Here is a 15722-nt window from a genome sequence, read left to right as displayed (position 1 = left end):
TTTATATTAATACACATGTTAAATAAGGGCTTATTTACAGGAAAGTATATGTAAGATATAAGCTAAATCTAATAATGAAAAAAGTGTACTTAGCAAAAAACATAAAAAACAATCATTGGTATTTTTTATGAGGACATAAAAAAAAAAAAAAAGTGAAAAGTGTCTCCAGTATCAGTGCTTTGTAACAGTAAGAGATAAACGTGTAAGAGTTTCCTGTATGGAAAAGTCTTTAGGATTACTCTATTAGGTGTCTCTATAACTTTCTTATTGTCTCTGTAACTTTGACAGAAAATGAAATAGATTTTGAGGTGGGAATAATCTAATGCTTCATTAAAAAGTGTGTCATTCTTTACTAATAAAACAATAATAATAGGAAATGTGCTTAAGTATAAGAAGATCTGAAAAATAAAGCACTTTGTAATTTCCTGTTTTATGCAAATAGTCAACATTCATTTTCTTTATTCTTTACTAGTTTTGATATATACAAGAATTACACTGAAATAATTTAAAAGTCATCTTTGTGATTGAAATTAAACTTTTTATTAGAAAGACAGAATACGGATGATGGATTAGATGTAAATGCCAGTTTGTAATGAGAGAGTGTATTTTATGGCAGTTTGCACTCACTGTTTTATTACAGTGGAATAAGTTGTGGTGTGTGTCTAATAAACAGGATTATAAGGGTCGGGTTTTTGTATGCGAATGAAAGATTCTTCTTGCATTCACTTCTTGTGCCGAGAAGTGAATGCAAGCTGTTGTCTATTTAAACTTAGACTATAGTAGAAAAAATGAATGTGTGATGAAACCATTTTTTTTTTTAAATCAGTGTCTCAGGTCAGGTGGGCTGATTAGAGCACGATGTGACAGAACAGATCAATAAAATCACACAATGGTGAAACTTTGGGCTTATCTTGTTGCATTTACGTTACAAAAGTAAGAAAAAGATACAATAATATTCACTGAGAAAGAACAAAAATTGAATATACTTCTAAAATACTAAAATATCATTTATATTTGTGCTCTAGTGCATGTAATCAGCCAAGACATTTCCAAAGTATGTTTCCTAAGTTAAAGCTACAAAATAATCAATATGGACAAAAGTTTGTGGACACTAGACCATAAGCTTCTAAATGCTTTTTGAACATTTAATTCCACATTTATTTCCCATTTGCTGGTATAATAACCTCAACTCTTCTGGGAAGATATTTTAACAGACTTTGGAATGTGGTTGTGGATATTTGTGCTCATTCAGTCAAAAGAGTGATAGTTAAGATACTGCTACATGTACAGGTACTGATGTAAGGTGAGGAGTCGGTATTCCAATTTATCCAAAATGTCTTCAGTAGTTTTGAAGTCAAAGCTCTATAGTAGGCTAATGGAAAGCCACGCGAGTTCTTCCACTCCAAACCATGTAAACCATATCTTCATAAAACTCAGTACACAGTGGCATTGTCATGCTGGAACAGGTTTGGTCTCCTACTTCAAATGAAGGTAAAATGTATAGCATCCTAAGACATCCTTTACAATTGTGTGCTTCCAACCTTGTGGTAACAGTTTGGGGAAGAACCAATATATTGGGTGAAGTCTTACCAAACCACCCACAGATAAAAAGTGATTCTGGTTGTAATCAAACAATCCTACAGATGTTTATGTGATTCCATTAAAGACCTGGATGTTGTCCTATTGTTGTTTTTAATTATGTTTATTGTTATTTGTTATTTAGATTAGCTTTGAAGCCACAGGTGCAATACAGAACACAATGAACGTGAATGGTGTTTGACCTGGAAGGCGCTCACACATTTGCACAGAATATTTCCAGACCTTCTTGTAGCTATAACTTCCCATGACGGTAGTCTTAATTTAATCCAGATGCTGCCCCTGGGTCTAACCTCCATCTAAAGTGCTGCTACCAAAAACCTGACAAAATGGTTACCATGACCTTGAAAACATGTATGGGCATATAAACGTTCACAGATTTAGGCTTTCAAAAGAAAAATACAAACACTTGTACGCATTTGGGAATTTGGAATGTTGCATTAATTATTTTGATAACAATAAAGTCAAAGCTTTATAGAAACAAATTAAAAATAATATTTCTTTTATTTTTTAGGCCGTCATGCCATATATGAGAAGAGGAATAAAAAGGGAAAACAATTACATTTGGAAAACTTTAAAAATAAGGACCAATTTCATGTCTCTCATTAGATATAATAACTGTATTAGGAATTGAACTCAATTGTACAATAAGTTGGATTGTTTCTCATTTTACTATAAGTTTTATTTAACTAGAATTGTAAATAAATAACAGCATTAGTTAAGCAAAGTACATAGAAAGGTCTTCCATTTGTTCTATTAATTTATTTAAATATAAATTTATTATTGGTCCACATCCCTCAGTCAAATTTGACTTTGTGAAAAGTTTGGGCACCTCTGGCCCGTAGGCATATTTAATTTCACTATGTCCCAAAGAATTGTTCCACACAAACAATAAAAGACCTATTAATGACACAAACACTCCTATGTAAATTTAAACCTCTACAACTTTCTAGGTTAGAACAGTAGCAGGCCGTGCATTTCACACTTAGGCCTTAAAAGGTGTCCTACCTGAATAAATCGGCCTCTTAATTCCATCATTGTAAGGCCACAACTATAGAAACTAGAAGTCGACTGATTGATTGGCTGGTTAATTAACCAGGCCATTTTTTTTTGCCATTTTTTAATTAATTTCCCCTGCTGATTCAACTAAGGGTAGGCATAGGTACAAAAAACTAGTAACCAGTGCACTGATTGAAGAGGCTTGTGTTGTTCAATAAATGTTTAGGCAATTTTCTGTATCACATCTAATTAATTAAGAACTATATTTTATGGCATGAAGGGGGGAAAAAAATATTGGCCTAAAAGTTCGGCATCATATACACTGAACAAAATTAATTATAAACGCAACACTTTTTAGTTTTTTTGCCCCTCTTTCCATGAGCTGAACTCAAAGATCTAAGACTTTTTTTATGTACAAAAAAGGCCTATTTCTCTCAAATATTGTTCACAAATCTGTCTAAATCTGTGTTAGTGAGCAATTCTCCTTTACCGAGATAATCCATCCACCTCACAGGTGTGGCAGATCAAGATGCTGATTAGACAGCATGATTATTGCACAGGTGTGCCTTACGCTGGTCACAATAAAAGGTCACTCTAAAAAGTCAATACCAGTTTTACGGTATTGGGGGGGTCCGGGGGGTCAGTATGTGGTGTGGCCCCTATTTGCCTTACGCAAATGAGGCCGAGAACATCTCTCCAAAGTGCCAGACGCCATCGAATGTGAGCATTTGTGCACTCAAGTCAATTACAAAGATAAACTGCAGTCAGGTCAAAACCCCGATGAGGACGATGAACATGCAGATGAGCTTCCCTGAGACGCTTTCTAAAAGTTTGAGCAGAAATTCTTCGCTTATACAAACCGACTGTTGCAGCAACTGTCCGGGTGGCTGGTCTCAGATAATCTTGGAAGTGAAGATGCTGGATGTGGAGGTCCTGGGCTGGTGTGGTTACACGTGGTCTGCGGTTGTGAGGCCGGTTGGATGTACTGCCAAATTCTCTGAAACGCCTTTAGAGATGGCTTTATGGTAGAAAAATGAACATTCAATCCCAGGGACATTCCTGCAGTCAGCATGCCAATTGCACGCTCCCTCAAAACTTGCGACATCTGTGGCATTGTGATAAAATTGCACATTTTAACATTCCCTAAGGCACACCTGTGCAATAATCATGCTGTCTAATCAGCATCTTGATATTCCACACTGTCAGGAAAACTCCTACATCTCCTCTCATGCGCGCCCCACCCGCACAGAGCACTTCGCCTTCCTACTAACAGCATACACCTGACACTCGTTATCTGCTCCTATTTAAGCCCCTCACTCTCTCAGTCTAGTCGGTCTCTTCGAGTTCTCTACGGCCGCGCTTTCACCCAAACGCACCTCGGATATCTCGCCAAGCCTCACACCCTAACTAGGACTGTGTGGACCTCGACCCTCCAGGGCGTACCACGGATGTTCATCTCACTCTCTCCCGCTGCCGTTTCTCCGGGGTCTTGACTCCCACCCTCTTCTAACCCGGCTTGCCTCCAACCGTAATTGTGTACCGTGTGTTGTTTTCCGTATTAAACTGAAGCTCCATTCTTCGCAGCATAACACACACCTGTGAAGTGGATGGATTATCTCAGCAAAGGAGAAGTGCTCACTAAAACAGATTTAGACAGATTTGTGAACAATATTTGAGAGAAATAGGCCTTTTGTATACATAAAAAAGTCTTAGCTCTTTGAGTTCAGCTCATGAAAAATGGGAGCAAAAAAAAAGTGTTGCGTTTATTATTTTGTTCAGTGTGTATTGGTCAGTGGCTGCCCTAATTAAAAAATTTTGGTCGACCTCTAATAGAAACCATCAATATTATACAGAAACGTATTAGACAGGTAGACAGGTATCTCATGCAGTGAGAATAAATGGCATTACTAAAGCAAGAAACCCAATAAACACAATTCAAGAAGTCTCCTTTCACTGCAGCCACAGCTGCATTGCCTGCATACATGCACCTAGGTTTACTTAGCATTTTCTTTGTGTTTTTTGTGCATGTCTGTTTTCCTAGGAAATTGACATTGAGGCAAATTGTGAGTTTTTGTGAAATTTCTAAAGAAAAGACAATGCAAATGTATTAATGGTTTATAAAGTCATTGTGAAATGAAAAACAGCTATTAAATCCACACACTATATTTGAGCAGTTTGTAGAAGATGAAAACCTCTGACTAGTGCACTATCCAATCAAAGGCAGTGAAAATGGCAATGTTTTTAGATGCCAGCACAGGGACCAAGCCGCAGTCTGATTGGTTAAAGCAACAGCTTCAGGCAACTTAGTGTATACTAGAAAAAGCTTGCAGTGCTCATAGTGCTGGCCTCACGGCAACAAGTGATGTGACAGCTGAAATCTGTATAAAAACCCATTCACTCAGTGATGCAGCACACCCAAAATAAATGCTATGCAAACCATATTAAGAGAATGGACTATTAGGAGTAATCTAATACATATTCATGGACAAAAAATATGTTAAATATGTAGTGATTCTGATAGCGTTTAGGCCAGCAGAGAAGGCCTTGCTGGTCCTGATGGCTTGTTAGAAGACATAGGATTAGCATCAGAGTTTTACACACTAAATTATATTCTGACACCCTTGAAACCATCTTAAAGTCTGCCGAAACTTGGAGGCAAAATCAAAACTCTATTCAACCTTTTTCTTCTTTGTAATATACCTAAAACATTTCTGAACAAATTTCGAACATTACTTTACACTGACTCCAACCCAGCCATTAGGGTTGCACAAGCCAGTGCACTCTTAGTGCCGATCCCAAGCCTGGGTAAATGGGGAGGGTTGCGTTAGGAAGGGCATCCAGCAAAAAACATGCGAAAAATCAAATATGCGGATAACAAAAGAGAAATTCATACCGGATCGGTCAAGGCCCGGGTTACCAACGACCGCCACAGGTATCATTAGCCAACAGGGTACTGGTGAAAATTGGGCTACTGTTGGCCAAAGGAGGAGAAGAAGAGAAGGAAGACGTCTACAGAGACGGCAGGAAAAGGAGGAGAGTGGAGGTTCAGGTTGGTACTATGACTGGTAAAGGGAGAAAGGTAGCTGAGATAATAGAGAAGAGAAAGGTAGATATGTTGTGTGTTCAGGAGACCAAGTGAAAAGGGAGTAAGGCCAGAAGCATTGGATGTGGGTTTAAACTGTTCTATTATGGTGTGGATGAAAAGAGAAATGGTGTAGGGGTGATTCTGAAGGAAGAGTACAGTAGGAGTGTAGAGGAGGTGAAGAGAGTTTCTGATGATCTCTGATGATTTCTGATAGGTGATGATAATGAAGCTGGAAGTTGAAGGGGTGATTATAAATGTCATCAGTGCTTATGCTCCACAAGTGGGTTGTGAGATGGAGAAGAAGGAAAAATTCTGGAGTGAGTTGGATGAAGTGGTAGAAGGTGTAACTAGGAATGAACGATTGGTGATTAGGGCAGACTTTAATGGGCATGTAGGTGAAGGGAACAGAGGTGATGAGGAGGTGATGGGTAGGTATGGTTTTAAGGAGAGGAATGTGGAAGGGCAGATGGTGGTAGATTTTGCTAAAAGGATGGAAATGGCAATGGTGAATACATATTTTAAGAAGAAGGGGGATCATAGGGCGATGTATAAGAGTGGAGGTAGGTGCACACAGGTGGACTATGTTCTATGTAGGAAATGCAACGTGAAGGAGATTGGAGACTGTAAGGTGTTAGCAGGGGACAGTGTAGCTAGACAGCATCAAATGGTGGTCTGTAGGATGGTTTTGGAGGGGAAGAATAAGAGGAGGAGCGTGAAGACTGAAAGAAGATGGTGGAAACTGAAGGTGGAAACTGAAGGAGGAAGACTGTAGTGTGAGATTCAGGGAAGAGGTCAGACAGGGGCTCGGTGGTGCTGAAGAGGTGCTGGATGATTGGGCAACTACTGCAGAATTGATAAGGGAGACAGCTAGAAAGGTACTTGGTATAACATCTGGAAATAGAAAAGAAGAGGTTGGCAAAACATGATTGGGATCAACAGAGTGATGAGAAAAGTAGGCCGGAGTACAAGGAGATGCGGCAGCAAGTGAAGAGGGATGTGGCGAAAGCCAAGGAAAAGGCATATGAGGAGCTGTATGAGAAGTTGAAAACTAAGGAAGGAGAAAAGGATTTATACCGATTGGCCAGGCAAAGGGGCCCAGGCTGGGAAGGATGTGCTGCAAGTTAGAGCAATAAAGGATGGAGATGGAAATATGTTGACTAGTGAGGAGAGTGTGTTGAGAAGATAGAGGGAGTATTTTGAGAGAGAGAGAAGGTTGGGTGGTGTGGAGTTGGTGAGGCAGGAAGTGGATATGATTAGTAAAGAGGAAGATAGAGACACGATTAAAAGAATGAAGAGTGGAAAGTCGGTTGGACCAGATGACATACCGGTAGAAGCGTGGAGATGTTTAGGTGAGATGGCAGTGGCGTTTTTAACAAGATTGTTTAACAGGATTTTGGAAGAAGATGCCTGAGGAATGGAGAAGGAGTTTGCTGGTACCGATTTTTAAGAACAAGGGAGATCTGCAGACCTGCAGTAATTACAGGGGAACTAAGTTGATCAGTCAAACCATTAAGTTATGTGAAAGAGTAGTGGAAGCTAGGTTGAGAAAAGAGGTGACCATCTGTGAGCAACAGTATGGTTTTATGCCGAGGAAGAGCACCACAGACGCATTATTTGCTTTGAGAATGTTGATGGAGAAGTATAGAGAAGGTCAGAAGGAGCTGCATTGTGTTTGTGGATTTAGAGAAAGCGTACAAAAGGGTGCCAAGAGAGGAGTTGTGGCATTGTATGAGGAAGTCAGGTGTGTCAGAGAAGTATGTGAGGGTGGTGCAGGACATGTATGAGGACAGTGTGACAGCAGTGAAGTGTGCAGTAGGAACGACAGACTGGTTTAAGGTGGAGGTTAGACTGCATCAAGTATCGGCTCTGAGCCCTTTCCTTTTCGCAGTGGTGATGGACAGGTTGACAGACGAGTTCAGACAGAAGTCTCCATGTACTATGATGTTTGAGGATGATATTGTTATTTGTGGTAAGAGTAGAGAGCAGGTTGAGAAGAGCCCAACAGTGCAAAATGGAGAGTGTGTTAGAGAAGTGAAGAAAAGAGTGCAGGCAGGGTGAAGAGGGTGGAGAAGAGTGGCAGGAGTAATTTGTGATAGAAGGGTATCTGTAAGAGTGAAAGGGAAAGTTTATAGGACTGCGGTGAGACCTGTGATGTTGTATGGATTAGAGACAATGGCACTGAGTAAAAGACAGGAGGTGGAGCTGGAGGTAGCAGAGCTGAAGATTTTTAGATTTTCGTTGGGAGTGACAAGGATGGACAGGATTAGAAACGAGTTTATTAGAGGGACAGCGCATGTAGGACGTTTTGGAGACAAAGTGAGGGAGGCAAGATTGAGATGGTTTGGACATGTACAGAGGAGGGACACGGGGTATTTCGGTAGAAGAATGCTGAGGATGGAGCTGCCAGAAAGGAGGAAAAGAGGAAGACCAGGCAGGAGGTTTATTGATGTGTGTGACCTTCTTCCCAGGGTGCACCTTGGAGATGGCACTCTTCACCAGTTAAGTGATGCGCCCGGCTGTCCACATGATGTGAAAGAAAACTATTCTTTAGGCCAGCCCAACTTCTTTAATTTCTCCATGGTCCAGTTCTGTTTCTTACATTTTCATTGTGGGAGTTTTGGGTGGTGTACAAAGGTCAGTAAGCATGGGCTCTCTTTCACAGCTCCATTCACAGCATGCTGTAATGCATTGTGTGTTCTGACTCCTTTATATGAGAGCCACTGAACTTTTTCAGCTGCTTGTCCCACAGTAGCTTTTCTTTGGAATTGGACAGATGAGCTTTTGCTCCTCACATGCATCAGTAAGCCCATGTCTCTATTACTGGTTTACACAATATTATTATTTGGACCGCTTTTGGTAGGTTCTAACTCATGCATACTGGGATAAATCACCTAAGATCGGACTGTTTTCTTGTTTTCCAAGTCACAAAAGTGTCATTACGAACAGATAAATTATTAATGTTATTTACTTGTTCTTAGTCAGTGGATTTAATGTTATGCCTGAATTGTGTAAATAGGGTTGATTGTGTTCATGTAACAGATCTTCTTCAATGTTGTGGAACTCAAATAGGGCATTTTATAATCTATAATGGATGATTCACGAAAAATTATCTTTCAAAAATACATTGTCAAATGTATTCAAACATAGATAAATAAAAATACTGTATTTCTTTAAGCATTTTTTTTTTTATAATTATTATTATTCAGGGAAGTGTAGTTATAGCAGACAAGGGAACGACAGCAAATGTGTCGGTACTACATTCTCCTGTTAAACAGATCAAACATCACTTTCGTCACCCATCCAGGTGTTTCTCATATTTTATCGAATCATCACCAAAACGTAAATATTATATAGTAGATAATACCATATATATATATATATATATATATATATATATATATATATATATATATATATATATATTTTTTTTTTTTCCCCACGTTATGGTCTACATTTCTTCTCATTTCGAAGAAAGTGCTGTAGTGAATATTATGTTTATTTTACATCGAGTCAAGAAGTGTTATGTGCTTAAAACGCATACAAAATACGATCTTACTTAAAAAAAAAAAAAATCAAACCATAAAACTCTTATTTCCTTTTTGTTTCAAATTTTCAAGATTAAACTCGATAACTATTATTTCTCCAAATATTTTAAAATCGAATCGAAAAAACGATTTCGCCCTCTAGCGTTGGCAAACCTATTCTGTTCTAGGGCAGCGTAACATGCATTTGCCATTTATGCTGACAAGCTTGATTTAAGAAACCATATTTATTTTAATGTTAAACAATGTTGTAACACTCCTGATTTCTGGGCGCGGCAGCGTTCAATACGCATGCGCTGTGGGTGGCATTTCCTGTAGCACAGAAGGATTACTTCAATCCTTTATTACCAAATATTAAAACGGAGTTTGTGATTTAACGTGCTCTTGTCTAGTAAATCTGTAGGTAGCTTCCGGATTTTGGAAAGCAAAGCTCTCTGGGAAATGGAGTTTGCATTTGAAATGGACGCCGCTGTGCTATCCAGTATAATCGGTGTAACATTCATGGTTTGCACAGTTCTTGGTTTTGCCAATATTTTTACAAAAAATGAATTGGTTTATATTACACCAATTTATAAAGCACATTCTTATTAGTAAGTGCAACGGTCTACATCACTACTGACGTGCTGATTCCCCCCCAAACAACACGAGTTTTATAAATGCTGTAGATTAGATATAATCTCAGATATAAATTGATCAATAGATGCACACAGACTAATATGCAGTGCATCCTCCGGTAAACAATTTTTTTTTTTTATTTAAAGCACAATCACTTCTTTCAGCCTGTATGTGTTCTAATCTTGCTCAACTTCTGTTTGCAACTGTGGCATGAAGATCAGCAAAATTTATTACACACCCTTATCCAGAAAGACTTGGTTATTGTAGTTATACAGCTGAGCAATTGAGGGTTATGGGCCTTGCTAAAGGACCTAACAGTGGCAGCTTGGTGGTCCTGGTATCGGACCATGTGATGAGTGATCAAAGCAAAAACCAAGTTAATACCATATTGTCCACAAACTTTTCCATCCAAGTAATCCAAAATTTTTACAAAGGCAAGTTCATACATGCAAAGTTAAGTACAATCTAAACAGAATCCTGGGTTTGATCCCAGTGTGGTTCTTGAGGGAGGTCCATAGGCACCGCAAGAGACCCTAGTTCTGTTCTACTGCACCAGGTACTCCGATTAAGTCCGAAAGTGAATCAAGTGGGCCACATTGGGTTGCAGCTCTTTATTGTAAATGTGAGCTGCTAAAAGGTGTAAGGCTGCAGAAATGTTAATGCATTCTCCAAAATGTGACCGATTTTGGCAGACTATTAGTAAACGTTTAATTAGCCGTGTAATGATTGAATGTTTATATAATTACTCAATTTGTTGAGCTCTGGCTCTGTGGTTTGTTTAGGTTACTAAGGTTTAACTTTCACCACACAAGATTTCAGACAATTAAATAATGTTTAAGTGCATTTTTCACCCCTACACACACCAAAAACATTTGTTCGTTATAATTATTTGCAGCAATGAAAAACAAACTACTCCCTGCTCAGATTGAGCAAACCTGCAGATGACATAAAATTCACTTTAGTTTTGATGTTCATTCATTCATCTGTTGTAAAAAGGTCAAGCGCCGTTCCAGGGGCCCTCTGTATAATGGTGCCCCATGCTCTCTGACCCAAGCTTCTGAACATCGCTTGCAAAAGAATTTCACCGTGCTATACACATGTACATGTGACCAGTCACTTCTTTTCTTTCTTACCACAAACACTCAGACAACACGGACAAAATCCATTTTCGTTGTTTATTTAACTATACAAAACACAATGATGAGTTAACGATGACGCTGAAAAGAAAGAAAGAAAAAGAGATTAGTATAAACTGGATAACTAATTGCACCTTATAATGCAGGAGTATTATTAAAACCATTATAAAAACTTTATGATGATCACCTCTTTATGCATCCTTCTCAGGTGCTCCCTCATCAGTGCCCTTGGTGTTGCGCGTGTAAATCACCTGAGCCCTGTGTTTTGACACAAGCTTGATCATACCTACAGAGAAAAATAAAAAGAATTTCAGTCAGACATGGTACAGAAACAAAATCACTTCATACTGTTATACACCAAGAAAAATCAAGTCACATTTTAAGAAATTGTACTAAATCACAAATTGATAAATTCTGGTGACAAATCCAGACTGCCGTTTTGATAAATTGTTATCATGAGCATTTACAATTTGAGAACTGATTGACAGGATAAATGAGTAAAATAAAATAAATTTTGAACCTTAATTGTAGAAACAGTACGCCGAAAAAGGCAACCAACCACCTGACTATAAAGCTTTCACAAAAGTTGTTTGCAGATAGTTATGACTGGCAAAGAAAATATCTAAAAAATAAATAAATAAAATCCAGCAAATCTTCTTGATCTATCCAGGATGTGAACACATACAAGATGTGGCACAACTGCAGCTAGATAATGAATACATTTACCTAATCACTGTGGTGTAACTGAATATCAACAGCATTAATGTATTCAAGTAATGACTGCTCTAAAAGGACACACCTGAACGAATGTGAAAACATCGCCATTTGCCGGTTGTTTAAAACAAGAGAACACTGGAGTCTATTTTCAACTAAAATTAACTTAAGACAGGTAATCAAGTGTGGCTCCTGCTTTATAAAAAAAACCTGCATCCACACCAGCCCTCTGCAGATAAGACTGGACAGTCCTGCTTTAAGATGGAACTTCACCTTATTTAAATCCAAAATCAACAAATCTCTTTTCAACCATCAAAAATACCACAGTGCATTCCCCGCTACCTTTGCTGAGCAGTTCGAGAAGAGCTGCCCTGGCCAGGGAGCCTCTGATCTTCAGCCTCTCGGACACCACGGCAGGCGTGATGAGCTTGTAGTTAGGGACTTCTTTGTACAGCTTGTCATAAGTCGCCTTGTCGAAGAGGACCAGGTTGTTGAGCTTGTCCCTCACCTTTCCTTTGGACCACTTCTACTCCAGACAAACACAAGAGAGACATGGATTACTTTATTCATCCCATCTGAAAATTCACTGACCAAAGCAACTTCAACAGAGATGTAGATTTAAAAGTCTAATGAACAATCAGAGTAGACAATGGAAAACAGACCGAGCTGGAGCACCAGGACCGCCCCTTTTTATACTACTCTTAAATACAGAATGATTGATGCCATGTAAAACAGTAAGGGAAAAAAAAAAAATTACCTTCTTTTTTGCTTTGCCTCCAGATTTATTGACTGGATCCTTGTCCTTTTTGGCCTTGGACGTATCCTTTTTCTGCTTGCTGTCCTTGGGTGGCTGAACAAACATGACAAACATCTTTAAATTACTGTCTTCTAAAATTTACCAAGGCTTCCCTAAAATCATAACGGAAGTCAATTCTTTTTTGCAAAAGACTCAAAACCATTAAAGCAACGTAGGATTCCCAAATATTGTGTCTGGGGCCAAGTACATGTGAAAACTGTTGAGAATTTGGATCTAAAGCAAACAGCAACTCATCTAAAACCTTAATACTGTGTGTCCAAAACAATCTAGAGTAGAAATAAGGTTCTGCAAAACTCACTTGTACCATGTTGCATGTCTGCGAACTTTGGGATCAAAGCAATTGATCATCTTATAGCTTCTACTATTTTATGTTTGGCATAATGAACAGGGGTCTGGTACATGTGAAGGAAATGTCAAGTCAAAAATGTATGTCTAAAGAGAAAAGCAATTTACCTACAACTTTATATAAAGTCTCCCTGCTAGAAGATATAACGTAGAAACACGTTTAAGGTATATGTGAAGGCAAAAAAACGCACCCTCAAATATATGCACACATTAAAGACAATGCAGGGCCAGAAAATATATAACACCCAAAAAAAAATCCCCCCCACACACACTATCAAGCAAATATCAGTCAGTAAATGTGTGTTCCACGCGCCCTGATCACTGGCACTGATGCTCGAGCAGGCCGCGTGCGCGCTCCGCAAACCTCAGCTCGCTAGCTAGCATGCTAACCGCGTCTCACGCGCACGATAAAGTTGTTTAAAAATCGTTAAATGTTTTGTTGAAAAACGTTAATAATCGCCCCAAAGACTACTTCCAACCTCACTGACCACTCATCCTTGGCTACGCGACCGAACCCGGTCCTTAAATACATTATTTCTGTATTATTTTAGCTCAGGTACACACCATGATGAGGCTTTCGGCGAGTTGCGCGAGAGAAAGGAAGCTGAAAAAAATCCACGTCCGCTTTGTCCACGCGCTTCTTCGTGTTCCGGGAGACTTATGCGTCGTGGAGTTTTTACCTCACTGCCGCCAACTGCTGGAGTTCTTAAAGCAAGCCGAAAAGAAGAGTCAGTAAATAAAGAATACAGAAGGGTTTGTTTATATTTAATTTCCATGTTTCTTCAAAACAAAGTACTGAAATTCTCAGGGAAAATACACAGCAGCTTGAAACCATTATTTCAAAATTAGATCAACAAACATAATTTGCCAGATTCCTTTATCCAGTGCAACTTACATTTATCTCATTCATACAACTGAGAAGCTATGGGGTAAGGGCCTTGCTCAGGGGCCCAAGAGTGGCAACTTGGTATGGTAGGGAATTGAACTCGTGACCTTGCGACCTAAAGTCGCCACTAAACAACTAAGCTACCACCTCCCCTGATACACTGGGGGGAGCTATATATCCAGGTTAAAATGATTTCTGTAATGTCACCAATATTATTTGAAAATAAAGATCTTTTGAAATGTTCAACCTTTCCGTGTTTATTGTTCAACTAAACTCATTCATTATCAGTTAGTTTTAAAGAGGAATTAAAAACAAACACTGGTGACAAGGTGTGTTGTAAAGTCTGTAGTGAAATTCACATGATTCCTTCTCACATTAAAAAGATACTTTATGTATGGATATGTTGTATATCTTTGTCTAATTAGAAGGAGTGAGTAATCTCATTGCTCGAGAGACCCTAGAGGACCCTCTGACCCTAATGCTTTGTATTCTATGTAAGCATTATCTATTGTTCCTGTCTGTCTACTACATACTCGCGGAACAAAACACTTTTGTGCATCAGGATAAAGACACACACAAACGCACACACGCACAAGCAAAAGGTTTTTAAGGCTTTTTATACTTCCTGATTGTGTGAACTTGAAGGGAGTGAGTATGTGAGTCTGCATTCCAGAAATATCAAAATATGGCCAAAACCAAAAATTGTAAACATTATAGATTATACTTTCAACCATGAAGACAGTATTTTTGCCAACATCTTGCAGGTCCACGTTGATAAGACTTACTGGCCTTAAAGATGCCGACCCTACGAAGACTCTGAGCTATCTTGAGATGTACCAGCACCAGTTGGATCCCATTTAATTAACATTTTAGACATTGGACTTTGAGGATAAACAACCAATTAATCAAAATAAAAAAGTACCATAGAAATAAACTTAAATTGAATTAAACTAGCTGTATTTACAGTTACATCTCTATCTGTTTTAGGTATCAGTGTTATCAATTCTTCCAGCAAAGTATTGGGTAGTCATTCAGCTGCAAGCACCCCTGTATAAACTTCTTTTAGTATTGGGGCCACTATATGTCAACATAGTTTTTGTAATATTCAATCGGTTTTCCAGACTTCATGAAAGCTTTTGTAACCCTGACTGCCTCTGAAGTAATGGGAATAAATAAAGACTGAGATCGCAATATATCTAACTAAGGTACACCTATAATTGAAAATAATTGCTTCTTCTTTTCTTCATCCAAATTACACGAAGACATATAAACATTGGATATAAAAACTCTACACACCATGGGTAAAATGGCAAGTTTCTGTTATGTAAAAAAAAAAAAAAAAGACCAAAATTAATCATTTTAAATCTTTTTCCACCATAAAAGTGATATATAAACTGTACGACTCTTCTTCTTCTTCTCTTCTTCTTCTTCTTCTTCTTCTTTCTGCTTCTCTCTTTAGGGGTCGCCACAGCGGATCATCCGTCAGCATACCCTTCTGTCCTCTACATCTGCCTCTTTCAACTCGACTACCTGCATGTCTTCCCTCACCACATCCATAAACAGCCTCCTTAGTCTTCCTCTTTTCCTCCTTCCTGGTGGCTCCATCCTCAGCATTCTTCTACCGATATACCCCATGCCCCTCCTCTGAACATGTTCAAACCATCTCAATCTCGCCTCCCTCGCTTTGGCTCCAAAACGTCCTACATGCGCTGACCCTCTAACAAACTCATTTCTAATTCTGTCTATCCTCGTCACTTCCAACGAAAACCTTAACATCTTCAGCTCTGCTACCTCCAGCTCCACCTCCTGTCTTTTACCCAATGCCACTGTCTCTAAACCATACAACATCACAGGTCTCACCACAGTCCTATAAATATTCCCTTTTCCTTGCAGATACTCTTCTATCACAAATCACTTCTGTCACTCTTCTCCACCCACTCCACCCTGCCTGCATTTTCTTCACTTCTCTAACACACTCTCCATTAGT

At 38.8% G+C, this 15722-nt stretch overlaps 1 protein-coding gene across 1 annotated transcript; it reads right to left on the bottom strand.

Annotated features, from left to right (window-relative positions):
• Window positions 1-10998: 10998 nt before the first annotated feature.
• Window positions 10999-13554, bottom strand: rps25 (ribosomal protein S25). The gene is made up of 5 exons (XM_046861580.1): window positions 13414-13554; window positions 12445-12537; window positions 12030-12213; window positions 11161-11259; window positions 10999-11054 (listed from the first exon to the last, which is right to left on the bottom strand). The coding sequence occupies exons 1-4, from the start codon at window positions 13414-13416 to the stop codon at window positions 11165-11167; spliced, it is 375 nt and encodes a 124-aa protein (XP_046717536.1). The 5' UTR covers window positions 13417-13554; the 3' UTR covers window positions 10999-11054; window positions 11161-11164.
• Between the last annotated feature and the right edge of the window lie 2168 nt (window positions 13555-15722).

This window comes from Silurus meridionalis, chromosome 11 (assembly GCF_014805685.1).
Source record: "Silurus meridionalis isolate SWU-2019-XX chromosome 11, ASM1480568v1, whole genome shotgun sequence".
Taxonomy (NCBI): domain Eukaryota; kingdom Metazoa; phylum Chordata; class Actinopteri; order Siluriformes; family Siluridae; genus Silurus; species Silurus meridionalis.
Note: the sequence above shows the minus strand (reverse complement) of the source record. Positions and strands in the feature narration are given on the sequence as shown.

What these genes read in the sequence shown, in the direction of transcription:
- rps25 (XM_046861580.1), bottom strand. An exon ending in GAGGCAAAGCAAAAAAGAAG is followed by an intron (nt 12,214 to 12,444) that starts GTAATTTTTTTT and finishes TGTCTGGAGTAG; the next exon opens with AAGTGGTCCAAAGGAAAGGT. An exon ending in TCTCGAACTGCTCAGCAAAG is followed by an intron (nt 11,260 to 12,029) that starts GTAGCGGGGAAT and finishes TTTTCTCTGTAG; the next exon opens with GTATGATCAAGCTTGTGTCA.